The 27,866-nt window shown below is 44.1% G+C and overlaps 1 protein-coding gene across 4 annotated transcripts in view; it reads left to right on the top strand.

Annotated features, from left to right (window-relative positions):
* TBX5 (T-box transcription factor 5) overlaps positions 1-27,866 on the top strand; it is a 409,300-nt gene that overhangs the window by 204,900 nt on the left and 176,534 nt on the right. For all 4 annotated transcript variants that reach the window (XM_069619223.1, XM_069619221.1, XM_069619222.1 and 1 more), the window contains one exon: positions 20,968-21,120. In XM_069619223.1, coding sequence (XP_069475324.1) covers positions 20,968-21,120 — 153 coding nt within the window. The remainder of the gene's footprint in view (positions 1-20,967; positions 21,121-27,866) is intronic.

Raw genomic sequence — 27,866 nt, forward strand, 5'->3', positions numbered from 1 at the left:
TCGCCGGGTGCAACGACTTGCGCCGTTTTGATTTTTCGGGTCTTTCACCCGGGGAATCACCTTTAGACGTCTCTGAGGGGGTTGAGGCCTCTTTCTCCTCGAAGACGCTAAGCATTTTCTTACAGAATTCGTCCCACTTAGTAGGAGAGCTGTGTTTCGTGGGGCAGGTGACCCTTTCCGGAGAAGGCAGAAGAAGAGGGAGATCTACGACGCCTCTTCTTAGAGTGTCTCGATCTCGAACACTGATGCGAACCGCTTCGAGATCTTGAACGGGAATGTTTCTTATGACGACGAGGAGACGAATGTCTCGACTCTGCCGAAGAAACTTTCAGTGAGTAAGAGATTTAAGAGTCTTACCTCTTTCTAGCTTCCCCTTACGCTCCTTCAAGGCTTTCGCCGTCATGGACATACCGTCCTCGCATTCCGAACAGTGATGCTCCGATCCCAGGCACCACAAACAGATCCTGTGAGGATCCGTCAACAACATTTTCTTCCCACAGTCACAACACTTTTTGAAGCCGGACCGAGGGGATCAATGGTTCGGATGAAGAAGCCATTGAATTAAGATGATATCTTCGAAGAGTAAGTCTGAATCTTCTTGAAGAAAGTACTGAGCAACACGTTTCCGAGGCCCACGAAGCGTGGAAAAAAGGAACTGAGCAACGGAAGCTGTGCGAGTCTATTTATACGAACGGTGACGTCGGTGCCGAGACGGAGGCTGTTGAGGGAGATCAACTCGAAGGACGTCGACACGTAGCACCCTCTACTGAAAAAAATTCCGAGGCCAGCAAGCTGGGATGGGTAACATCAAAGATAAGGAATAAGTCGGAGGACACAATCCCTTTGAAAGAGTGGAATTGAGAGCAGACACAGGGAAGGTAGCAGACAGTGAGGTTGAGCGCAGAGTAGGAACAGAGGGAATGAGATGGTGAGTAAACTGAGATACAAACAGACACGTACTGAGGGTTCTTTGTGAAAAAGTCCACAGGAAAATATAGTCATGTGAAAATGTAGTCAGCAAAAAGCTGTTTGAAAACATTTTGTCATTCACTACAAGCAATCCAGTGTGGAAATGTTGCCAGTATTAAGGTCACCAAAAAAGCTTTTTTTAAATACATAAAAGTACTAGGCAGTAACCCTAAATATGACGAAAGCTTTAACAAAACCTTCACAATCACTACATTCCTCTCCAAATTCAACCCTTATTCTACACTGAACTCTTACAGAGCACTAACTCTTCAGTGTGGTAAAGCATTTCATTTGCACGTTAGTCAATATAAAATAAATAGAAAAGGAATAGTGAACCTATCTCCAACCCCATTATCAGCTTGCAACAAAGTACATAGCCCTTGCCTTAATTCAAACCTTTTCTTGAATATTACCCTAGCCTCATCCTAACTAAACTCTACCACTTGCCCTATCCTTATATTGCCCTAACCAGAAGGGTTTTTGTAACCGCTATCCTACGTCAACATCGCCAGCCCTCTCTAACCTTCCTATTCCTTTCTTTAACACTAACCCAAACCGATACACTATTATCCCTAGCCTTACAATAACCTCTACACTAACACTAACCCTGACACGTTTTTACTCTAACCCCTCCACTTATCCCAACCCTTATCCTAACCCTTATCCTAACCCTAAACCAGGAAATCACAAGCCCACTAAGCCCTACTTAACCCTAACAACTACCCAAGAAGCACTACATTTTCGGCTACCTTTTAGCTGCATTTTTTGACTACTTTTTGCTTGGCAACATTTTCACTGCAGAGATATTTTCCCCACAACTTTTTCACTGACTACATTTTTGTTGGCTACATTTTCACTGAATACCATACTTAAGAGCAAGACCATAGATAGCTTGGTAGACAAGGAGAAGGAACTTGAAAAGAGAGAGGTTGTGCATGGAGACCCAATGAGAAAGTTGTCGGTAGGTAGACATGGGGGAGGATTTGGGTAGGGTGTAGAGACGGGGGTGGCAAAGTTGAGGACTTTTGTCTAGGGAGAGGAAAGAGAAGAAAGGAAGGCAACGGAGTAGGCTTGAGAAGTAGTCAGGTTTGCTGAGCACAAGAGTGGGGATTCAAGTTTGTGTAGAGTGTTCAGTAAGAAAACGACAAATTTTCCAAATGTTGAGGAGGAAAATACAAGCAGCAGAGGGATGCATTGTTACAGTCCTAGGTCACTATCAAAGAGGATCCCAAGACTGCAAGCCTTTGTTGAGTGATCAGGAAGGTCAGGTGGGAAGGAGAGGGTAGGGTAGGGATGGCACTGTAAGCAGGGAGAAAGATGACTTCCATTTTTTAGGGAGTGGAGCATCAGGCAGCAGAGACCGTTCCAGTGATGAATTGCAGTGAGACATTTTGTAAACTGTTCCAAGATGGCTGAAGGAGAGAAATGAGAAAATATTTCAGTGTCATCTTCAGAAAGGTGATAGTGAAAGCCAAAGGATGACATAAGTCTTCCAATGGCAGAAGTATAGAGGGTGAAGAGTAGATATCCAAAGACTGATCCTTGTGGGATGTCGACAGGGTGAGGGGTGGGGTGAGAAGTTTGTAGGTTGCAAGAGATTATTGAAAAGATCGACATTCCAGGTTGGTGGTGTTCCAGGCAAGATCTGAAAAACCCACAGTCCTGGATAGTTAGACAGTGAGAGGAGTGGTCAACAGTGTCGAAAGTGGCAGAAAGGTCCACAGGTATAGAAGAGAGCTTGGCGTGGTGAGCGAAGATAGAGAAGTTGGGACATGCATGAGTTCTGGCTCGGTGGAGTGCTTACTATGGAAGCCAGATTGAAGTGGACCACTTGGTCCATTATCCTCAATGTACTTGGTGATCTAGGCGAAGACCACCCACTGAAGGACATTTATAAGAAATGGGAAGCAGAGAAACAGGGTGCTAGATTGCTAGGACATTTGAATCAGCAGCGAGTTTCTTTAATAGGGGCAAGACAGTTGAAGATTTGAAGGAGACAGAGAGAGAGAGAGATTTAAGAGCTGAGAGAGATAAGGGTAAGTGATTAAGACTCACACTTGGGGACTAAAAGGGTTGATAGGCGCGCAAGATGGGTTGGCACTGTGAAGGATGGGTGCTAATTCAATAAGAGAGAAAGGGGAGAAGTAGTCGAGAGCAGAAAATATAGGAGGAGAGCTGGTGGACAGAAATATGGTTGGGGAGTGAGCGAGGGGAGGGATGTGTGACTATCATGAAATTGAGAGCTTTTATAAGAAAAGTAGTGAGCAAACTCATTAGCAGAAATGGAGGAGGTGATGTATATTTGCTTAGGGTGGATGAGCAAAGATTGGAGGGTAGATCAAAGTTTGCAGGTGTGATTGCGAAGGGATGAGATTAGGTTTGTAAACTAGGAGGATTCAGCAGAGTCTAGTGCAGAGGTTAGGACAGCAAGGGAATTCTTTTAGGCTAGGAGTAGGTTAGGTGCATGTAATTTGCACCGGTGTCATTTGTCATGGTGCATCTTTGTTTTGAGGATCTGCATTTCAGAAGGGATTGAATGCTGAGGACAGGGAAGATGTGAAGGCGCTAGCAGGATAGTGTTGGTCAATTGAAGTCATAAGTGCATAGAGAAAGTCATAAAAAGCATGGTCAATGGAAGAGGCATGAATAGGGGAAAGAGACAGGAGAGAGGTCCAAACATCATCAAGCTAAGGGGTAAGACCTACCTGCCTGACGTACCCCTTAGTCATTGAATAAGGGAGATGGGGAGTAAAAGGTGAAAGGACTGGGATGTTAAAGTAAGCATGGAGTGATCAGAGGGAGAGAGCCAATGGAGATGTCAGAGGAAGAGAGTGGACTGGTAATAAAGACGTGGTCAAGAGAGTTCCTACCATATTGGGTGTGCTGGTCATGGAGAGAGTAGACGGAGTAGCCATAGCGGAGGGATTCAAGTTCAAGGCAGGTGAATGCAGAGAGCTTGGGAAGATTAAAGTCTCTCAGCATGACAAAGGGGGTGTTGGGTAGAAATTGACTCAAAAACACGGGTAGGATCAGGGAAAGAGGAGTTGAGAAGACAAGGGGGTCAACAGTGAGAGAACAGTGAGAGGATTATGAGGGAGGAGTTGCATAGTGGCATATTCAAAACAGTAAGAGTTGAAGTCAGACAGGGGTAGAGGGGAATTGTTGAGGGCCTTATTGAAAAGGAACCCCACACCATTGCCCTACCCAACAGGTCAGGGAGAGTGGGAGAATGTAGAAGAGTCAGTGTGGATAGCTGCTAGGTTAGTAGAGTCATGACGGGAGATTCAGGTTTCTGTGACAGCAAGAAGTGAATGTTGAGGATAACAAGAATCACAGTGGTCAGTGAGGTAGGAAGACCTGTTGCAGAAGGAGTGTGCCGTGCAGAGGCCAAATGAAAGAGTGATAGGAGGTGGTGTTGTGCGGTAGGTGAGGGGAATAGATGAGATTGGAGAGCACAGGAGCATCTCATTTGAGGAGAGCAGTGGAGAAGAGTAAAGATTGGGAGGCCTGAGAGAGATGCAGAAGTTACACCAAGTTGAGGCTGAAGGCTATGAGAGAAGGAGAGGAGAATAGTGAGTAGATGGATGAATGGAGCGAAGTCAAGATGCATGATGAAGGGTAGAAGAAATAGGCAAGTGAAAACAATGGAGAAAGAGTGTAGCCCAAGAGCGAGAGAGGTTAGGTGTTGAGCGGAAAGGGAAGGGGTGGATAGTTGGCTGAGTAGAAGCAGGTGTAAGTTCAGAGTTAGACTATAATGGGGCTATTAGTAACCAAGAGACAGTTAACAGGCCCAAAAGAGCAAGGTAACAGAAGCTCTGGGGTGAAAGGATAGTCAATAGGTGGAAGCAGAGGTCAAGTAAATGGTAAGATCAGTTAAGTTCTGGCTTGAGCAGGGGTTCTGCACCTAGGCCCTTTCCAGCTGTACCGGCCCAAGCAGGGAGCTGCCTTTAACTGCTTTTGGCCCTTATGCGCCCGGTAGCCTCTGGGTCTGGTTCTGCGCTATATTAATAAATAAAATACAAATTAGCTGCCGACACCCAGGAGAGACTGAATAAAGAAGGCAGTGTGTCAGATGGTCATCCGAAGAGCTAATCACAGTGCTCCAGACAGCTTCCAAACTTACGGCCTGGCAGGGTACTGGATGTTGCAGGGAAAGTGGGCTCCATTTTGCAGGCATGACCCTCAGATGATGCACAGGGTTCTCTGGCACAGCAGGATGTGGCCAAGTGGGCAAGAAAGAAAACGTTATGAAAAACGAACCTCCAGTCACATTTCCTTCTGCAAGCCAGTAACAATGCTCCAGATGGCTTCCACACTTGCAAATTGAGTCCTTGGTTTTGTAGGCCTAGGGAGCTTGTTTTGCTGGTAAGACCCTCGGATGGTGCACAGGGTCCTCACTTGTCATAATCCTTCTTTGAAACTAAAATAATGGACAGCGTGCAAGCGATTAAGAATAAGGGATTAACCCAGTGGCAAAATGTTCCCTTGTGAATTCCTTCAGAAATTAAGTTTTTTTTTCAGTCTAAGTATATATCTATTGGTACGGTTATGGCTTTGGGAACTTGCTCGATTTCACAGTCTTAAGATCTATGCAAGGGTAGCTATGATTGTTCCATCATCAAAAACAAACAAATGGTGCTGACATGGAGGTAGCTCCCCCCACAACACCAACCCTATGACCCCTAGGGATACTCATGTATTGTTGTCAGTGGTCGAAGTGTGTGAAAAGAAGTAGTGGAACTATGTTCCCTAATGGCCTGCCCCTGATGCCCACAAACCCCATCACCACAGCTCCTCCCCCGCACAATACAAACCCCCAAACACATGCGCCTGCTGTTTAAGGGAACACTCAGTGCAGTGCACTGAAAGTACAAGATTCAACTTCTCCCTAAACTTTTATTTTAAAACGAAACCATTCTGGAACGGTTTCTTTTAAAAATAGAAATATAGGATAAGTAAAACTTTATTAAAAAAGTAGAGGAGCCCCGCTTCCAACCACTTCGGCCACTGATTGTTGTCAACTACCACAAGAGAGTCTCCTGATGGGAATTCTGCAAAAGTCGTCATGAGCTCCTGTTTAGAATCTACTGTGCCAAACCGGGCAAACAGACTATTTGGTCTTCACAGACAGCCACTATCTGCAGCCTCTGTGTATTTGTATTATATCAGTATCATACTTTCAGATGGAGGCACTGTCTATAAAGCCATGACGCATGCTTTGAAGAAATTATGAACATACTGAGTCCAACCTACCCATATGGACCTAAGGAGGGACACACAGCTTGTCAGTGTTGTTCGGTTATTTACCCAACCATTGACTCCCTATTGCCATACTAATTCCTATGGTAATTTCCGCCCACTACCTGCCCTCGTCCGAATCACATCTTACTGGGATCTCCTTGAGCTATCTTTATGAAGCAGTAACATCAAACTTTGGCCTGCCAGTATTTTTTTCTAAACTGTCTGCCGAGAGTTAATGACGGAACTGCAGCTGTAAAATACACTACTGTTGTAATAAAAATTTCGTAACCAAGTGTGCCTTTGGCCCCTTCATGTATATATGTTTCCTGCACTGATGCCCTGTTAAAACAAGCATTGATAAAGCCAACAGTTTTATCTAACTTTCTCTGACTACTCATCCCGGACACTGGGCAGTATAAGAGCTGTAAAATAATGGGGGTCATTACGACCCAGGCGGTAAGTACGCCAACTTTACCACCATGGTGTAAACTATGTTTACACCATGGTGGATGGCGGATTTACCGCCCCATTTCAAGGTGAGTGGGGCGGTAAATCCCCATTTCCCATTTTACCCTTCCCCATTCCCAGTGGGGAAGGCGCTAATTACGCCACCGTAAATTACGGTGGCGTAATTAGCACCAAGGCGGTTTAGCGCCATGGATTTTAACGGCTGCTAGAAGCAGCCGTTAAAATCGGAATCAGGCGTTAAGGGTTAACGACGGCGTTAACCCTTAACGCCTGAGTTGTAATGAGGCCCAATGTCATTTCAATTGACTATTATATAAGGCAGATTCCCCACCTTATAGTGTGTTGGTCCATACATATTTTCCAGGTACAAGAGCGTGTTCTGATTTGTGATTGCTCATGAGAAGCCTTAAATTGGCCGTTCCCATTGCACATCATCCATACATTTCATTGATTGCATGTGTTATTTACATCTAACCATTTATTAAGTGGCCATCACTTTTACTCTGAAAACATAAGCTGTATACAATTAAATAACAGAATGTCTTATTCACATATGACCTTCGTTACATGAACATCTTTGGTAATTATTGGTCCAAACGTTCTGTTGACAATGGGGAAGACATGCCATGGCATTTATTTTTTAAAGAGAATTATTCATTTGTAATCAGGGTTTGTACTGTGCCAACAGGGACATTTGCAGAGTGGCAGCTTTTGAAGGGTAAATACTTCCATGTCCTTGATTATTTCCTAGTTTAATGTAAAGTTGTTTTCTCCCTGTGTGCGCCCCATCCTTAGTTTGTCTAAGCCTCTGCACAACTTTATATGTGACCATTTAGTTGGCCACGTGTCAAATCCTTGCATTGCCTGTATCCGCTCCTGAAATATTTGTAGCTACTCCTTTCTCATTGTTTGCAGTTTGCCCTGATTAAGAGACTGAAGTGGTCCCGAATGGGCAAATCATAAAAAACCACGCCAACCATCGATTTGCAGACAAAGGCAAATCAAAATCCTTTTATTAAGTCTGGTTGAGCTCACTGATAAATATAGCAGTCCGAGCTCAACTGTTTAACTCTCCTGACCTGGTAGGGAGGCAAGGTCCACAGATCGATCAAGTTTCCGTGGCCCTGCATGAAAAGGCCATCCAATCCTGTTTTCACTTGACATTGTGGGACTTAAAGGTTTCCTAAATTTCAAATAGAAAAGACAAAAATGAAACTTGAGAGCTCTGGAATCACAAACTTAAGACTGTATCACAGTAATGAGAAAATGGACTTAGGGTATGAGTCTCCAAATGTTTTTGTTACGTTTTGGCAAGTAGGTGGCACTTTAAGTGCTGCCTGTATGCCACAGCTATTACCATGGGAAGTGAAGCTAGGAGAGAGAGATGTGATGTGGGGGCTATTGGGCACATTTGCTATGGGTATTGTTTGGATTTGTATCCACCCATTGACCACCCAGGGCCATGCTAGTCCCTATGAACATTCTCAACTACTACCTGCCCCCTCCATCTAAAACACCCGTCCCCCAGGATCTTTATGAGCTAGCTCAGTGTTTTTAAGGGGAAGCCTGTGTTATTTCTAAGAAGTCTTCTGTTAGCTAATGGCATATTTGCAATTATAAAACATCTCATGGTGTAATACAAATGTCTTGACCAAGTGTCTTCAGCCACTTCATTTGTAATCAATATATGTGTTCTTGCAGCTGTTCCTTGCAATGAGTTCCTTTTAATAACAAGCACTAGCAAAGCCATTTGTTTTGGCTCTTATAGCCTTTAGATAGGCATTTGCCAGACATCGTCATAATGTACCAAGGTACTGACAACATTCACCAGCTTTTGCCATTTTGTGGCCAGATAGTTCCATTTTGGCAGAGCCGGGAAAATGCCTTTCACATGCCTACATAAAAGCCAAAAGCTGTTCACTTTGCCAGTGCTTGTTTTAATGTTAATACTGCCCCTCATAGATTCACTGGCAAGTTAAGTCGCTCTGAAATAAGCTTTTCACATGTAATTTTTACTGTTTGGTCACTAATGCATTGATTTGATCAGACCAATTCATGTTATGTACAAATTTAGCAGGCTTTAAAAAAACACAGATGCTACCAGCATCTTCTCATTTATACCCGAACACATATTTGAGAATCAAACCCATTCTTTTCTGTAGGAAATAACCCTGAAATGGGTTTTATACCTGTACAATGACACGCCCCTTGCAGCATTACTCGAAGATGTTTAAGGGTGGAATGAAACATCATTGGTGTTTCCTCTTGCAAAGGGGACAGCTATCCCCTACTGAGAATAGGCAGCTCGTGAAGCAGACATTATTTAAACAAACCTGGAAAGGCAGGATTAAGAACTGTGCCGGTGCAGCTTCAATTAGAGAAGCAAGTAATGAAATTAAGAACTATTAGATCGCTCACCGTTGATGTCTACGACTTAGCAGGATGTCAAACCAATTTGCCTAAATCCATATGATGAGAGAGCCAAGTCACAAAGGATGCCTCCTGGGGGTCAAGGATGGAGTAGGCCTGGCGGGACAAGCTTTGGCTCTGTCGCCACGATCTTCATCCACCCCGATCCCTCGATATGTAGAGTAAAATCAGGAAAAGTCTTAACTCCTCCAGATCAACTCCTTGTCAAATAGTATACAAAATTAGTGTGATTGAGTAGTATACAGAGCCCTGCTCGCCATGCTTGTTTATCAATTAAGGGCCGGATTCATGGATTTCTTTGCACGGTTCAAAGTGACTTTGCACTACTGAAAAGTGATTTTGCACTGCCAACACAAACCCTGGTTCGTGGAACTGTGCAAACTGTATTTTTGCCGTACAAAGTCATGCTAAGTCATTTTTGCAGTACAAAATTAACTTTGTCCTATCTTGCCCTGCACAAATACACTGCAAAGTCATTTTGAACTGTGCAAACAATTCCATGAATCGGTCCCTAAATCTCTACTACCAAAGATAAGTACTTTCCAGAAAATAATTTGTTCTTTACCTATACAGTGGGAACACGTTTGTATTTTCTTTGAAAAAAAGGTGACTTTCATAGGAAAAACACGCTTGCTGTAGAAAATATGAACATTTGTGGACAGCCACACAACTATTGTAGGTGCAAAAAGAGATGAACGCTTTTTGCACACTTCAGTCCTTTCTGGTCCTTTCTATGTTGCCATTTTTAAAAACAGTGTTTTTTTTGTTGAATCCTAACAGAGTAAATTAGGTTCCTTTACAATGTGACAACTGCCATAAGAACACTTAGAAAGAAGCCTCACAATAAACCTCAACACAACATTTTACTCTCCGACAACTATCTCCTTGTCTACCCTTCCCTAATGGTGTATATATTTTAAGATCTGGCTGGAGCGAGCTTTTCTCGCTGCTTTAGAGAACTAATAAAGATGCCTTCAAGTGAGGGGTCCAGATGGCAGTCTCAACTGCTGTATCTTGCGTAACCTTTGCATCCTGCTCGTTTTACAGGAGCAGCCGTTCTGTAAGCGTAAGTGGAAATTTTGAAGCCTGTGAGAGATTTGATGAACATTGCTTTATAGGGATTGCATATTTCCCTGCTGCTTGGTAAACTGATGTCTTTCCCCCTTATTAGTGTGTTTGCACACATAGAACTACTGTAATAGGCATTGAAAAAGGCTTTCGTCCACTTTGTTCTACCTGTGTATTTGATAGATTTCACATATGTTTGGACCTTTACAAATAATTGTTACTTATGCAGATCCCATATAAGTAGTTATAGCGACTTGATGAGGCATTTTGGGATATGTTCTGTTGTGTTAAAGGTTCTTGTACCGCACACTGTGGCCACCTGCGTGGTCTCTTGGCGCTCTGGCGGATCTGCAATGCTAGGAAGGTGGCAGGTTTTGGTAGTATTGAGCGGGAGAAGAGCAAGAGAGCTGTTATGTGCTGTTGACAGCTTCAGTTCTGAGAAACCGATGAAGGCACGCCCCTAAATGCGCACACCAGACAAACTACAACCCGCTAGGGAAAAAGGCCCAAGATGCTCTTGAAAGTGAAGCAAGTATTTATTTCTACAAAAATAGGTGCATTAGCAAAGAACTCTGCTGCCATGGAATGTTCTACCAAAACCTGTACAAGCAGAATCTTATAAAGAGACAGTAGGACGCATTATGACTCCGGCAGTAGCCGTGCCGATAAAACTGGCAAGTCTGTCGCTCGAGTAATTTCTTTTCCGGCATCCAGGAATGGGCAATTACCAGGGCATTACAGCCCCGGCAGATCCGGTAATTGCCCATTCCCAGGCCCCGGGAAAAAAGGCTTGTGAATGGTGCTGATGCATCCGACATGGTCTGCTCACGGGGGCCGGTCTGCTGCCAGGTCAGACATGGCAGGCGAAAAGACACCTGCGAGCAGACCTCGTAGTTTGCCGCTCCAGTAACAATGGTACCGGCAAGCTTATCAGTACCGTTGTTACCGGACCGGCAACCTTATAATGAGGGCCAGTGTCATAGGTGATGTCACAGTATACAGTGAAAACCTGCATGGCTGGTTGGTGCGACCCTATACATGATCTGCCTGCTCCATAGGGGATGTCAGGTTATTGTTCCTAGCCCAGTCCGTCCGTTTTCCATCACGTGGGTGCTCATGAGCTAATCATCTCCAGGGAACCAAGGGAGAAGAAGCACTTACCTACATTTGTGAACAGTGCTACTCTATCATTATACAGTGCACCTGGTAGTCTCAAAGACTGGCACAAGGGGAATCTCGAGGTCACACCAACTCACACATGCTTCACTCATTCCCCATTGGGTCTTTAGCTCCCAATGCTTCCACCCTCACTTTTGAATAATAATGTATCCCTCCCTGTACCTCGCACTACAAACAATGTCATTATGAAGTAAAGGTGGGCTGACCATACTCTCAGATCTTTTATGGTTGATTGATTTATGGTCGGTGGTCTGGGTTCAACTGGTATCTCGGAATTCAGGGTCTCGGGACTAGGGCAGTTGTAGGTGCTATAACTCGTAGTTGGCTAGGTGGAGGTCGGAAGCCTGTTCTGGCCTGTTTGTGATAACACGTACATCAAGGCACCCAGTACTGTCTTGTGGCCTTGCAGTGCACATTCTTGCTAGAGCAAACATATGGGCAACAACTTTAGAACAAAGAAGGGTTTCTGGGGAAGTTGGCGGCTTGGCCCCCTCTTATCAGCGCGTGGGCCTATTCAGATTTACCCTTAAGCCTGGCAGCCTGTGTCTAACACACTAAATACTGCATGGCCGTGTAGGCCCTATGCTTCGACTATGGGCCTCATTATAAGGCTGGCGCTCCCGTAATGAAGGGGGCCGGTACGGGACCGGCCCCCTTCATTCCGGAAGCACCGATTATGAGCTTCCCATCGCGGGACCCAGATCGTACGCCTGGTAAAACCAGGCGTGCTTTCCGAGTCCTGCGAGGGGAAGAGGGAGGCAATAACGGGCTAGATGTAATCTACCCGTTATTACCTCCCTCCCCATTCCCATTGAGCCCTACGGGGGCTCAAATGGGAATGGGTTCCTGCAAGGAGGAATTACCGGGTCCTCCTATGTCGAAGTAACCCGGTAAGTCCCCATTGCAGGAACCCAGTAATGGAGCCCGGAACGGAGGCAGCCATGGAGCTAATAGCTCCATGGCTACCTCCATTCTCATAATGAGGTCCAATGTCTACTTAATGGGCCTCATTACACGGTAGGCGGTGAGCCATGGCGCTATTAGCGCCATGGCTCATGCCGGTAAAATACCGGCACCGCCTTGGCGGTAAGGGGATTTACCGCCCCATCCCAAGGTTGGAGGGGCGGTAAATCCCCCTTCCGCCATTGCCCTTCCCCATTCCCATTTCTGCCCCATAGGGCTCTATGGGAATGGGGAAGGCGCTAATTACGGCACCGCAATTTTGCGGTGCCGTAATTAGCTCCGAGGTCCCTTAGCGGGTTGGTTTTTAACGCCTGCAAAAAGCAGGCGTTAAAGCTCCAACCCGCTAAGGGACCTCGTAGTAAGGCGGCAGGGATTTACCGGTACCGGTATTTTACCGGTACCGGTAAATCCCTACCGCCTACCGTGTAATGAGGCCCAATGTCTTGAAAAATTGTGTTTGCTTATATGGGCGCATTATGTCTAAATGTCTAAATTGTGTACAATAACATGATTGTGTGGGGACTTTTAGGATGCCCTCTTGGTCTATTATAGTTCTTTCAATGGGGCTCATCTCACCTTAAAGCTCCTAGGGGTGTAGGATGGGTTTGCTACCTTCCCAAAATTCCCCCTTTAGCTACTTCTACAGTAACAACCTCCCCCCCACGCATAAGCTCATTCTCCATGTGTGGGATCGGTTGGTCAGTCTGTATTTGACTATCTTTTGTATTGCGAGGTACCTTTGAAACCCTAATCAACACCATCAATATTGTGCTATTAGGCACTGCTTTGGCACAATACCGGAGGCCCATTTGACATGATGGCGCCCAGCCAGGACAGGCCCAATCAAATACAACATCAAACCAGTAATTTCCTCCTTCTGGCTTCATGCAGACTCCTAGACCATGTACGGCTGTGATTATGTGAGATAATGACCCGTTCTCTGTGTCTTTGGGAGGTCCGAACGTGCTGCAGGAATCGCCAATTATTTGGCACGTGCCTCCTTCCATTGCCGTCAGCATATCGAGGACGTACTGATTCTGCATTGTCATCAATCTCAACTCAACCTTTATGATGGAACTCATGCTCGGTGTCGTTTGCCAACTGGACCAGTTCTGAGCTTACAATTCATAGCCATTTTGCATTGGCCGATGCCTGCATGCAGGGTGACAGTACTGAAGCATAAAAAGATTCTGCTGAGCTGAAAAGTCTGCATTCATCTGGGATTTCAGCGAGCAACTGGTATGAGTCTCTAGAAATATAGTTTCATCTCTTCTTCCTCTACAGCTTCTCATATTGCCCTTTTCCGGATAGGACGCGAAACTCTGGTGGTGGTAACAGGTTCTGATCTTTAAACGCAGGAGTAAAGGTCAGAGCTGTATCAGGTATTGGCCACCCTTGCAAATGTTCTTCTGGGATTACCAATATGGCTGGCTGCAGCATTGCCAGTGTACGGTAGGCCCTCCATGATGGTGGGAGGTGCAAGTACGCTTGCTGGCCGCAGACCCTCTAGTAATCCATTACTGCTGCTGTGCCTCTTTTCAGGTCTGAGATCATCAGGGTTTTTCATTGCAGCATTTGTTAGAGCCGGTATAAATAGTTCCTTCACTGTGGAAGCAAAGTTCATATGTTTCTTCTCGGTTTTTCCATTGCTGTAATCCATGTCAACGACGTAATATGCTGTGTCCTTCACTCGAGCCAGGAGCTCCTCTTCATATCCTAGGAGGCCCTCCACCATGCAGCTGAGTGTGGTCTGTTGCCATCTGTTGCTTATATATTTAAGTCCTTGGATCACCATATATAGTTGTTGCAAGCATTTACTGTCTCTTGGATTATGGTTACATTGCAGGGGATCTGGATCCACGAACTCTAGTTGCACGCTGTGTGCATGGAAGGTGCCCTTGATCCTACATAGTGCAAGATGAACCAAGGACTGTGCCTTTATGATTGGTACTTCCTGTGTTACTGATACCTTGAGTGCTCCTGACGCATGTGGGATTAGTGAACATACATAACTACCATTTGCTTTTTCTCTCACTACCGCATGCATATCCATATACCAACTATTGGTCATCTCAGGGTGTCGCACATCTTCAATAGCATCAAGGCCTAGCCTGTAGGCCTGTAGTAGGCATCATAGTTTGCCCTTCGTGCTTGCATTTTCATTCTCTTATGTGGCCGTATGTGTTTGCTCGCAACACTTCCAATGATATTATTGTCATTAACGCTTGCGTTATGAAAAATATTCTTAAAGACAAAATGGAATTGGTTTTCTAATATACTCTTACGTCGGGTCTGCTCATTGGTCTACTATAGCTGTCATTACACTCCTTACAATTGTTATACATATTTACAGTAATGTTGGTGGTGTTTGTGTATACACCCAATTCTCCCCCTCTTTTATATGGTCTCCGCATATAAAAGATGTTCCCCAGTATATCCCCAAAATGAACATTAAAATAGTGAATAATCCTGCACTAAAATGCATGCCACACACATGAATATGAGAATCTAGGAACAATTTGATAGCTAACATGTATTGTAACATACAGAGAGGTATTCAAAGCTGCTGTCTCCATTGTCTTCTCACCTAAAAGGAAAAAAGAACGTACACAAAAGATAGAGCGGGGGAAGAGAGGGAGACAGAGAGCGAAAGGGAGACGTAAAGAGAGAGAGAGAGAGAGAGAGATTTGATAAAGTATTTATGTTGGAGCAGCTGTGCGTGTGCACAAATGGGACAGGGGCCAAAAGGAATTGTGCAATCTGGCTGTATATTTAGTAATGGGGTAAATGAGCAGTGCCAGGTGACCTTAAGGCGATTGTGTAATGTTTGGAGGTACCCTGCGGAGGTCAGAAAGGTGAATCCAATAGCAAAGCCCCTTTACTTTTACAGCGAGGGGGGTTGAAAACACCACTTCATAGGGTCCATGAAATCTGAGGTTATTCCATTGTCGAACAAAGCTCCTCATGTAAATAAGTCCTCCAGGCAGCAGCGGTTAGGTGGGCGGGGAGTCTGTCTCTGTCCGTCTGCAGTGTCCGTTGTGTCCTCTGGTCGGGTTTGTGCAATCTGTCGGGAGACACATTTAATTGCACGTGTTAGGCTTGTCAAATACTCTTTAAATTCTTCACCTAAAACCACTGCCGCTCTATGTGAATCTGAAGTTCTCCTGACAGGGGATATGGGTGTGCTCATGCGCCAACCAGTAACCACCTCATGGGGTGATAAATGGATGTCCTTGCTGGGTTGTGGGCATAAACTGAAGAGGGACAAGGGTAAGCAGTGCACCCAGTTCTTCTTCAATGTGGTGCAAAGCTTAAATAGCATACTCTTGAGAAGCCTGTTGATCCTCTCCACAACGCCGATGGCCGGCAGGTGATAAATTAAACACAGTGTTTAATGCCAAGTATTGCTGTGATCTCTTTAAGGAGCTCATTGAAAAAATGTGTGCCGTTATTGGAACACATCGCACATGCCCCATGGGGGGGAAGACCTCCCAGACAAGAATTGTGGCTGCACATTTGGCATCCAGGTGTGCACAAGGTCCTATTTTGACCCACTGTGAAAAAGGGCAGACCACAACAATCAGATACCAGGACCCATTGTATCTTTCCCCCTTGCCCGCGTAATCTATGTGCAGCTCATAGAAAGGCCAATAGGGTGGGGCAGAGTGCCTTGTAAAGTTTGTAAAGTCATGCCTGTGCTGAAGCTCTGACACGTGTTGCAGTGTATGATCATATTAGTGAGGTGCTCTTGGATATTGAGCACAAAGCAGTTTGTAGTGTTTTTGAATCCCAGCCTGTGGCAACTATGGCGAGTTTCCTTATAGTTGAGAACGTTTTTGCTTTTCTTTGTATGTTTGCAGCACCTGGACTCTGTATCACTGCGACTGACCAGTGCTAAATTCCTGAATTGAAAAAGAACCACAGAGACTTTTAGGTGCGCTCCAAAATGATGTTTATCATCAGTTGTTAATATTCATCAATTCATATTTTCATGACACACTTCGATTTCCTAGTCCTTTGTTTTATATTCACACAGAGTGGTTGCACTTTTTCTTGAACACAAAATTATGTTTCCATTTTCCAAAAAGTTTATTTTGTTGATCTGTTTTCGCTTCATAAGTCTTGTTTCCTTCAGCTCTGTATTGTATCCATACAGAGTATAGTTGTGTGTTCTGACTCCAAAAGAAAGATTTTTAGTTATTCAACTGATGCCTATAAATGTGATATGTGCAGTATGCACTCAATTGTTCCTTTTCTTCCCTTCTCTCCCTCTACACGTGTTTCTCTGTCTTCTCAGATGGTTCATCAGGAGGGTTGTTTAAAGTATTATAAGATCATCAAACCTGTAAGTTAAGGGAACAATGCATATTGTATAAGTGGTTATGTTTTGAAGGTCTGTTGGGCACCGTATACAATTTGTCAATAATAGCATGATACTTATTTTTACTTACTTCTTTTGCATCATATAGACAATTTCCCATCTTTTCCAAGGTTTCTAGTTTTCTCAGGTTTTGCAAATTATTGGGTTTCCGCTGTGACAATTTTGAAGTTCTCTTTATATCTCTTTCTATCTCTTGGGACTTGTTTTTTTATATCTAATAGTGAAAAGTGAAAAGGAAAAAGAAAAAGTCTTCCGCTATTGCTTATTCCTCTCTTACCTATCTATGCTTAATGAGATTATATATTAGATTCTAGTGGCTTACCTTCTTTAGTAGACAATTTTTCTGAAAAGATGCTTTCCTAAGTCCCGCGATGTTCATCCGATCGTGGTTGCAGATTCGGATGAATCAAAATGGCTGTTTATTTATATACGTCATCACGCCGAAGCGTGATGATGTCATTACGTGCCATATTTCATTTGTCGTGCGTGCGTGATGAAAAACAATGACAAAGCAGTTTGTATGTCAGCTGCAATATGTTGCTTTGAGCTGTGCGAGGGGTGGTGAAGTTGGTCGAACGCAAGCTACCGTTAACAGCTCATAAGCCATTACTGCTTTACCAGTGCTTTCCTGCCTCCACAACAAATCAGTTGGATATTGTTTGCACCCTCTCTTTACCCATAGTTCCATTTCTTAATGTGGTGCTTTACTCTGCAACTCAATAAACTGTGCAATGGGCACTGTTGTATATGGGGTGTTCTGCCGATTATTTGGAGGCATGGTCACAAGGTACTCTGCAGTTGTGGGTACCAGGAGATAAGCCATCATTTTGGCTGCCGGCCCCGCAGCACCATTTCCCAATGAAATTTCATCTGTGTTATTAGTGTGGCCGGTGCACTTGACGATTGCCACTACAGAAGGTTGGGACAACATGGAGATCAATGTATCTAGCATTCTAGCATGTTGTACTGGGAAACTGTCCGCTCTCCGGAAGCCCCTCCTTTTCCACTGCGACAGACCGGCAATTGTAGTGACGTATGCCGAGTTGGGATAGATGGTCACGTGACACCCCTGTGATGCGCGCAGCCCTTCAATGAGCACCATGAGCTCTGCTGCTTGGGCCGAATAATGCATTGCCAATCTTTTCATAATCAAAGTCTCATATTCCCCTGCCTCAAGACGCACCACCGCAGCACAATGACACAGTAGGAACACATTGGGGGTCATTCCGAGTTTGGCGGTAGGGGGTTAACGGCACCGATAAGGATGCCGGTGCCGTTAACCCCCTTCCACCACATTCCGAGGTCCCTTAGCGGGTCCCACCAGGAACCAGGTCCAACCAGCCGCCCTTAGCGGGACCAGTTAAGGGACCATGGAGCTAATAACAGGCCTGCAATTTGCAGGCCCGTAATTAGCTCCTTCCCCATTCCCATTGAGCCCTATGGGGGCTCAAATGGGAATGGGGAATGATTTTCGAAATGGGGATTTACCGGGTCTGCATAAGTCGGAATGTCCCGGTAAGTCCCCATTCCGACTACCCGGACCTGAGTTTGGAGGCAGACATGGTGCAAATAGCACCGTGGCTGCCTCCAAACTCGGAATGACCCCCATTGACTTGCTGACTACACAAGTACCCCCACCTTCCCCTTGTAAGAACACACATATTGGCTTTGCCCCTTATGTGGGTAAAAAATACCATGTCATGGAAAGAATACGGTCAGTCTGCCTGCCCCATTGTGCTATAAAGCCCCTCCGAAACCCTCCTGGATGTAATAAGGTGTCTTCACCCAAAAATGCCAGTCTAACATGTAAGAAAACATCATTTCTTCAATGACTCTTGCCTGGGCCACAGCCTTGCACGCACATATTCATAGCTATTCACCCAACAGCCACTCGCCCAGTGGTGGCTGGTGATTATTTTATTTGGAGTAGAGTAAACATTTCACATATATATGCCATTGTGAAAAATCAATTTTTTAATAATGGTTTAAAGTGGTGCATTATACAGCAGACTTTCTGTGAAAAATACAATAGATGCAATTCACCAAAGGTGCGTACGAGCATTTACCAACACATTTTCATAAAGCTTTTGCCCACAATATGTGCCAGTATAAAAACATTTTCACACTGGCTGAGCCCATGCATTTACATTATGGCTGCACCAATATGTGCCAGTATTCCCATATAAGAACATACTCAGGTTTGCTTTGCAGATAATGCAAGTAAATATACTGTACGAAAACATGTGCATGCTGGCTGTGCCAATATATGGCAGTATCCCCCCCTAAGGTCATACTCCTGTTGGCTTTGCCATAAAAAATGCATTGCCACAATAAGAAAACCTGCCCAAACTGGCTGCACAATGTAGATCAGTCTAGACATGTGATAACACTTATCAGGTTTGCTTTACGCTTTATGCCAGCAAAGAAAATTCCATGTCACAGTATAAAGCAAAATGCCAGTCTTGCCCTGTAATAACACATATAATGCTTCCTTCATCATAAATGCCTAATTAAAAAAAGTCATTCCACTGTAAGAAATGGCTAGACTGGCTGCACCCAAATGCCACATAATAACAATTATCATGCCTGCTTTACTATAGATGCCCAATAAAAATATTGAAGTAGCATACAGATGCCACCCAGTCACCAAAATCAGCTCCTCGGTCGGCAAGCCCAGGACAACCACAAGTGCACACACTGTCACTCGCACATGTAATTATTCACCATACACTTTTTCATTCACATGCACAGCCAGCCAGCCATACATACATACACCATGCACTCACTCATTCAGATACACATTACATAACACACACTTGCATGCATGCAACACCCTTGTACGCACACACATTTACAACAAATATTCTTTTCTTATCTTTTTCCAAAATCCGTCGAACCAGAGGGACTCCTCTCCAGGCAGGCCCCCTGCTCCACACTGGCAGCAACGGGAAGTATGGACTGCTTCCTGGTTCCTAACATGCGCACGAAGTCAAATTGACTTCCGAAAGAAATTATTTATTTCTTAAGCTTGACGTTCTCCTCCGACAGGGCAATATGAGGTGGGGTCCTGATATGCCAAGCTGGGGAGCGCACTCCTTACACAAATGTATGTAAGGACCAGCGCATCTTCTGCGTTCCAAACTCAGCCCCCAAGAAATGTGCAGGTCACCTTCGAGAAGCAGGCGAACTGCGCATTTCTAAATGTAGCTCTCCTTTCATTTACGCTAATGCCCTGCGGCGCTTCTTTAAAAAAAATAATAACACTCTGCATTTGCAAAGCCACACCTATTGGATTTACCCATGCTTCTCTATCATTTCTGTCCTCCCTCGCTGCTCCCCTATTTCCTTCTTCATCCTGTCTATTGTCACTGTTTTACATTTCAGTGTTCCTTATGTCCTGTTTCATGTATCAATCAGTCCTTATTTTATCCTTGCATGCATTGTTTTTAGGGAGGGTAATTATATCAATCGAAGAACTTTGCACTCTTTTAAAGTGATCAATGTTGTTTTCTTCAGTGCTTTCAGATTAATCTCCGAACATCCGCCTACACATTTTTCCATGAAACATTTTCTTTGCAGAATCATGTGATCCGTGTATGTCTAAAGGAAATAACGACTCTCCTCACGGCAGGCAAACAATACGGTGAAGGATGCACACTGAGAAAGTGAGACTGCTCTTAAACGAGAATACGCAAATCCCCCGTAACTCATACCCGGGCAAGCACACAACGATCTGGTCCTCGGTTACCATTAGTGCGGGTTTTTAGGAGACACATTCAAACGCCAGATTTGTTGCGTATTGTTAAGTAGGGATAGATTTCTTCCTCTTTTCTTTTAGATAGGCACGACATCACCACCATCCTAGGAGCAGCACCCCCTGATAGGGACAGGGTGTGCTTCTTCCTAGGGAGAGTTTTAGTGGTTTCAAGAATGATTCTGGCTCAAATTGTTGTGCACTAGACAGTGCTTCAAAACTCGTTTTGTGTGTTACAAGACGTTGGAAATATAGCGGTGGAATGAATCTGTTGTAAACTGTAACTCAGTCCCTGATTGTTATTGCGCATAAAGGAAATATTATACAGGATTAAAATATCCTTCAAATGCAGGTTTACTGAGTGGTCTACATTAATATGGACTTTAGTTAAAGCTTACCGAATTACTTTCTATTGTTCCTGTGAGGCTAGCAAAATGCTGTACCACCTCATTGTGTGTGAATCATGAAACCAATCACTTGTGTTTGCTTTATTCTCTCTCTTATATTTCCATAGATCATACTGAATTCTATGCACAAGTATCAACCAAGGCTCCATATAGTGAAAGCAGATGAAAATAACGGATTTGGGTCTAAAAACACAGCCTTCTGCACTCACGTGTTCTCGGAGACTGCTTTCATTGCTGTGACTTCCTATCAAAATCACAAGGTAAGAAAGGGATGGGGTAAACCTTTATGTCAATACATGAAGCATTAAGCATTTTCTTTAGTTCTGGTCACTACATCTGATTACCATTTCAGATCAGGGGATATTAGTTTAGTAAACTTAACCTATGTACAAAGAAGTTAATTTAGCTAAGAACACATAATACCGAGAGCTCTGTGAAACTTGCAGGTGACAGGTTCAAATCCCAGGATGAGCACCATTTGCTGAACTATTTCAGACTGGGAAGTTTGCATTAAATGATCAATTACATTATTAACTTTGGCATTGATAGGAACGCGATCCATGTTTCATACGTTTTTCAAAAAGTTGGCATACTTAGTTAATAAAGAGGAATATTCTAATGCCTCGAAAACATGAACTAATTTTGTATTGTATTCATCTAATTTGACCTCTCAAGACTTTTGATATTAAAAGATGTGACATAAAAAATACCGAATAGTTACTCATGCAATCAGTGATTACATACAAAATGGGTTTGGGAACAGTATCCACCCTCAAAGCAAAACAGTGCTATTTGGGTTAATTTGCATTTGGTTGGTCAACACAAACACTCATGTTACAGCAAGCAGATATACAGTCAAAACGCCTTTTACAAAAGCACTGTTTCACATTCGGCCATGTTTTTCCCAGAGACTTTCCCAAATGAGTTGGAATGAACACCAGAATCCTGAGACACAGGAAAACTATAGGCCAATTTTCAGCAAAGAAATGTTATCATTGGAATGTTGGCAACCAATTGTAAATAATGCTACTGCAGAAGGCTTACACCGCTGTTAGTTACAAGGCCTGCTGTTTGTCTGCTAACATTGTGCATCAATGCACAGTGTCTCCCATAGTGAACATTACAACATGACAATGCTCACACCAAGGTTGCAAACACCTTCACCAATTGTTTTCTTTAGTTATAACCTGTTTTTGAGATTTTGCCCTATTATAATTACAGCCCTGGCGTAGAAGGATGTAACATGTGTTATAGTGCTTTATCTTTGTAAACTCATGTTATAATGCCACACGAACACCGGGCACATGTTTACTTGCCCTCCCCAAGACAAGCCCTGCCCTGAATTCCCAGCAGGCCACTGAGCAAAGCACCTGAGCATGGTAAAGTGAGCCTGAGTCAACTCAGCCTGCCAACCAACATGCCAAACAATGCAAAATGGATGGATCCAGACCCAAATTTCAAGTAGCCCTTTCTCTGAACCAAAGGATCTTGCCTTCCATAACCCTTAGCTGTTGCTTGTGCTAATTGGCTGGAGTTTGCAGACTGTGGAACCCTTCCGCCTCATCTTCCAACTCACAGATGCTTGTTTTGCTGCACATGGGATTAAATGCATCAGGGGACTGGGGAGGAGGGAGAAAGAGAGTGAGAGCGACAGAGAGAGAGATAGATTGGCAGGTGCAGTGTGAGCTAGTGAAATGGGACCTGCATGCAATAGTCTAGTGGTGGGAGTACAGGGTGACAGGTTATTTTGCCTGAGTGCATGTTGCTCAGTGTGCATGACTTCTGCATGTAAAGTTGACCATATCTATCAACTGTAGACAGTTGTCCCAGGGGTTGATAGACATTCATAATACCCATTCCCCCTCTTGAACTGCCACCCATAGAAAACAGCTGAGTACCACAAAACTCATTCCCCCTCTTGAACTGCCACCCATAGAATACAGCTGAGTACCACAAAAAAATCGGTCCAAATATCACAGTCACTGAAATTGCAGTCATCTCTGAACACAATGTTCTGTATGATTTTATAATGTTTTAAACTAGTCATCTCTGATAGTAGTTGAATAGCCACCTAATTCTATTTACTATTCACATGCAATGTAATGCTCTTTTCATTTCCATGCTTGCACAGACTGCAGTATTCCGAAGGGCCTTCCACACCACAGCGCTTCAAAGTCATAACAATGGCATTATGCACTATACAAATATCAAATAAAATAACATAACATCTCAAATCTCTTATGAACTTAAACTCAATCAACTTGCCAATTTCACCTCCAATGGGGACCTGTCCATAATGCACAAAAAGGGAATGCCCTCCCATTTTGGAGGGGCCACCACTGAGTCCTGCACAGTGCTCCAGATCAGTCAACCTTATAAAGAGCACTCTGCAAGCCAACACCACCTTCCGCATTCAGGCATGACTATGACATAGGCCGTCATGTGTGTCGGGGCACACTCCATACATGGGGCCTGTAGGGCTTCTGAACCTGCTGGCAGAAAGTGGCGTTCACGAGCACATGATAATGGGAAATGCTAAAGGAATCTGATATCGAGCCCCAAAATGCAAAGAATACTGCTGCTGGGGCTCTGAATGTTACCACCAAACTACTCAAATATCGGAACATATGCCCAACAAAAATAAATCCCTCCAAAAAATTGTAAATAATAATAAGTGCCTCATAAGCACCTGCCCCTGCTTCCACCCGCACAGCTATACAAATATGTTGGGATCAGTGTAAACAGCAGGGCCCTGCCACAGGAAGGAGCTTTAATATAACAGTCTAATTTGTAAAGGAACTGCATCTTTTCGTTTGCATGAATCACTAGGTCAAGTCAAGTCAGGCTGTATTCGGAAATTATCCTTAGATGCACAAAACGCATAAAAAAATGCAGCATCAGCATAAAATACCATATTGCAACCGAAAGTCATTGCACACAGTAGCTTTTGCCAGTTGGAAGGAGCGGCACATTGCGGTTTCGTGCAGCTTGACAGCATACAGCTCGGGCAAATGGCGCACCCCTTAGGGTCCCTTCCTCTAAGGTCCGGAGCAGCCCATTGTGGTAGCTGTTCAGTTGATGTGGAAGGCTGAGATACGGCCGTGCTGGTTGTGCATGGAGAAGTCAAGCACACTTGAGCTGACCAGAGTTCAAAGCCCCATCCTGACCAGAGCATGATATTGAGCCTCATCCTGTCTTAAGACTAAGTTATGGCCCCAGTTTTTTAGCAGTAAAAGCTACGAAACAAGAAGCTTTGGCACTTGGACTTTCATTAAACACCTACCTACCCTTGTTGATAGTCTTTTAATAACATTTTTTTCTGTTGGTTTCACAGCTGCTGTTCTGTGCTTTTAAACCTAGATGGCTTAGTTCGCTGACAGTTGGAGTTCCTTCAGTGTGTGAAGGGTAGGGTTGTCGGATTTTAGTAGCCCCTCGAGCCGGCTGGGCTTGCCCTTCAATGATTATTCCTTACAATACTCCTTACAATACAATACAATGGCAAAACATAAAAAAGCCTTTGGCTCCTTGCGTGCACCGCAAGAGAAATACTAAACCAATCATAGAAGCCAATCTGTTTATGAATGAGATTAAAAGCTTTCTTTGTAATATAACTCTTCCCCAGGATGAGGATTACTTGGCAGTCTGTAGTCCAACAGCCTTTGGATTCAGAGCATGGTGAGCTAAGGAAGACAGGGCCAGAATGCCCAGAGAGTGAATGGGGTCCCAAGGAAGATAGCGCAAAGGGTCAGCTCAAATTTAAGAGCCAATGGGCCTCATTACAACGAGTGCAGCCACAGAATGAACGGTGCCGGTAAGGGACCGGCACCGTTCATTCCAGGCCACCTCATTACGAGGTCTGCAGCGGGTCCTGCTGAGGGCGTCTGGGCTTTTTTCTATTGCACCTGGTATTATCGAGCAACTTCCCCGTCTCCTTGATCAAACTGCAGAGTTGAAACAGAAATCAATATTCAACCCACACCAAGTCATGATCAGGGACTAAACCAAGTCCCAGTTAGCCCTAAATATGACTAATACAGAATCAGCATATTTGAGTAAAAGGTTTAGGGTATTAACTAGCATGGCCCTTGATACTCTGATTTGAAGCAACAAAGAAAGGGGGCATCTATTGCAACATCCGTTATAGAATGCCCTCTTAAAGAGGGACGAAGGATAATAGCCTTGGTGGGACAATACCTATTCAAAACCGAGTGGCAGGGAGGAATTCTCTAAGAGGGTTCTCTAAATGGCATGGGTATTAATTTATAGCTATCAAACCGTTATTTGGCAAAGGAAGCACTGAACCATAAAGGTGGATTTAATGTTGTCTCAGGTTCATTTATGTACCATAATACCAAAGAATATGTATGAGGGTGTTGATGGTCCTAACTGACAAAAAGCGGGCACATTGAACTACTTTTATCATCAAGTAAATCCAAGAATATCCAGGCTAAATAATGGAAATGATCATTCTCACTGTATGATAACCACAGGAAAAGCATGTATGAGAGTGAATGAACCTGTGTTAGTAAAGATCAAACTTTAATTAAAAAAATCTTACTGCAGTCATTGAATCACATGATCGAAGACAGAAGGATGTGCGATTCACCGTAGGTAGAGGAGTGATGCCCTATGACCCACTGAATCATGGGTGGACATTTTGTAAACCCCTAAGTGAACATCAAAGGGGCAGGTTATGAACCACTAGATATGTAAATAAGAGAACAGTATATCTCACAGGGATACCCAAACCAACTAAAGAGGCTTATGTCTAAGGAGACTCCTTTTTAAATAAATGCTTTCATTGGCTGAGACATGAAAGCCAATTGGTTATAAGAATAGACATCAAAAAGGCACCTCTCAAATAAAATCGAAACTAGTGTTGATTGTCTTTAGATGATATTAATTGATCAATATTTAGCAGAGGATGTATTGAGCAGTGTTAGGAGTTTACTACTGAATTATACCATTTATTTTATTTATTTATATACTGGAGGAACAATGCTCTTTGGATCACAAAAGAACAGCAGATAAAAAATCAGATTTGACGGGAAACGGTGGGCTTCCTACAATGGGGTGAGTTTGGGGTACATTCTGACCAGGCTGTGGAGGGGAGAAAATGGAACAGTCACCAGGGACAAAACATAAGTAGACATACATAGATTAAGGACAATAGACATTGGACATTTTTAAGTGTTGGTAGGTGGTACGGCCAGCTGTGCACATGATGTGACCATGATGGTGAAGTGCTACAGTGGGGGAAGGACAAAGGCAGGTTAGAGGCAAGGGAAACATATTAGCTAGCAAGCAGATGAGAGGTAGGTTAAGAAGGCGAGGACTTAGGCTTTTAGTTTGGTTTTGAACAAATCCATGTCGACCGTTTCTCGGATATCCGGGGAAAAAGAATTGCACGCAAGTGGAGCAAGAAGAGAGAAGGTGCAGAAGCAAGAAGAAGCACAGGGAGGGCGAGGAGCAATGTTAGGTAAGATTTTCATAGAAACGGTAAATCGTCCTGACCTGGGTCAACCCCCGAACCTTTTCCTTTAGTAGTGAGATATTTTTCCTTTATACCTCTGTGAGTGGGAACCTTTTTCCACACTCACAGAATCTTTTACACTTTTTATGGGTGTCATTTCTTTGACTCTCCATAGTGCCTTTTTAAAGTTATCCTCTTCAACAACTTATTGGCAATAAGTGCCTGTTGTTGCTGGGTTGCCCTAGGGGCTCCAATGTTTTACTTTCTCTGGCTAACCTTGATTGAACAATAGTTCCCAAGGGTCGAAAGGATCTTTGGATCCCTTTAACATTTTGTTAGGTGAAACCTGAACACCTCACCTTATGTGGAGTGCTGGGGAGATACAATCTATCCCCTTTCACACTAAAACTGTAACAATTCTGTTACAGGGACAAGCTTACCTTCAATGGCTGGTGACAGTGATGCCTTGTATTAATTTGGAGCACCTTTACCACAGGCTGTGTTCACAGCTGCACTAAAGGCACCTAAGTGTGGTCATTTTACCAAAAATAACCTGTCTTCTTTTTTCACCAAATTAGTGTTTCTTGTCGTTTCTTGTTCCTTCCCCTGACATCCAGGGCGGGAAATTTCTTGTGTGATTTTCATCTTCAGCGGGAGTCCCCTGGACTCCCCGCCCAGGCTCCAGTCTGTCTGTGAGGGCAGGAAGCGAGGGAGGAGCCCACAACTCTGCAGACCTTTGTCTTCCTCGTTGCCTGAATGGGGACAAATTCCAGTGGGGGGCTGGCTGTCCTGATTGGACAACCAGACCGCCCCTTGTTGTAAAGTGCAGGGAAAGAATGCAGAAGGTTTGCTGTAGTTCCTGTTAAATACTGCAAACCTGGAAGCTGAAGACAAGTCGACCACTGGAACCAAAACCGAAGAGGATGATGAAGGAAAAGCGGCAGAGACATTTTCCAACGACCGGAGAGCCTGCTGTGTAACCTGGGCCTGCTGCAGCCCTTCCTTCCAATCGACATGGGGACTCTGAAAACGAAGACCTTGGCCGAGAGCCTGGTGAGACCCACTAAACTCAAGAAGACCTGCATTTGAACCATCCCACGCATTGCTGTGACCTTGATTTGCTGCAATACTCCAATACCCTAGGACTTCGAGTCATTGTGCAGTGCATGGTCATCTTAATTCCAAATCTCACTGAAACTTTGTGGGCATCCTGGTGAATCTACAGAGACACAAATCAAGTCCAAAAAGTCCCCACAACAGAGTGCTGGACCTTTGTAATGACAAGAATTCAACCACGATTTTCTGTCTTCTTCTGTGCTCCATGAAAAGGCACCAAATCCGCAGAACCACATTCAGCCACGAGGAAAACCTTGCCTAGAGCCTTCTCCATTGATCCCTGCTGCAAAGTTCCTTCTGAGGTCTTGTTTTAAGTCACCACAACCAGGAATCCACTGACTGGGTATTTGGCTGCAGATCCTGAAGTCCTCCTGCTGCAAAATCTTCTTCAATGATGAGGTACTGTGTTGGCTTGAG

This window comes from Ambystoma mexicanum, chromosome 10, assembly GCF_040938575.1.
Source record: "Ambystoma mexicanum isolate Mex_15411 chromosome 10, UKY_AmexF1_1, whole genome shotgun sequence".
Taxonomy (NCBI): domain Eukaryota; kingdom Metazoa; phylum Chordata; class Amphibia; order Caudata; family Ambystomatidae; genus Ambystoma; species Ambystoma mexicanum.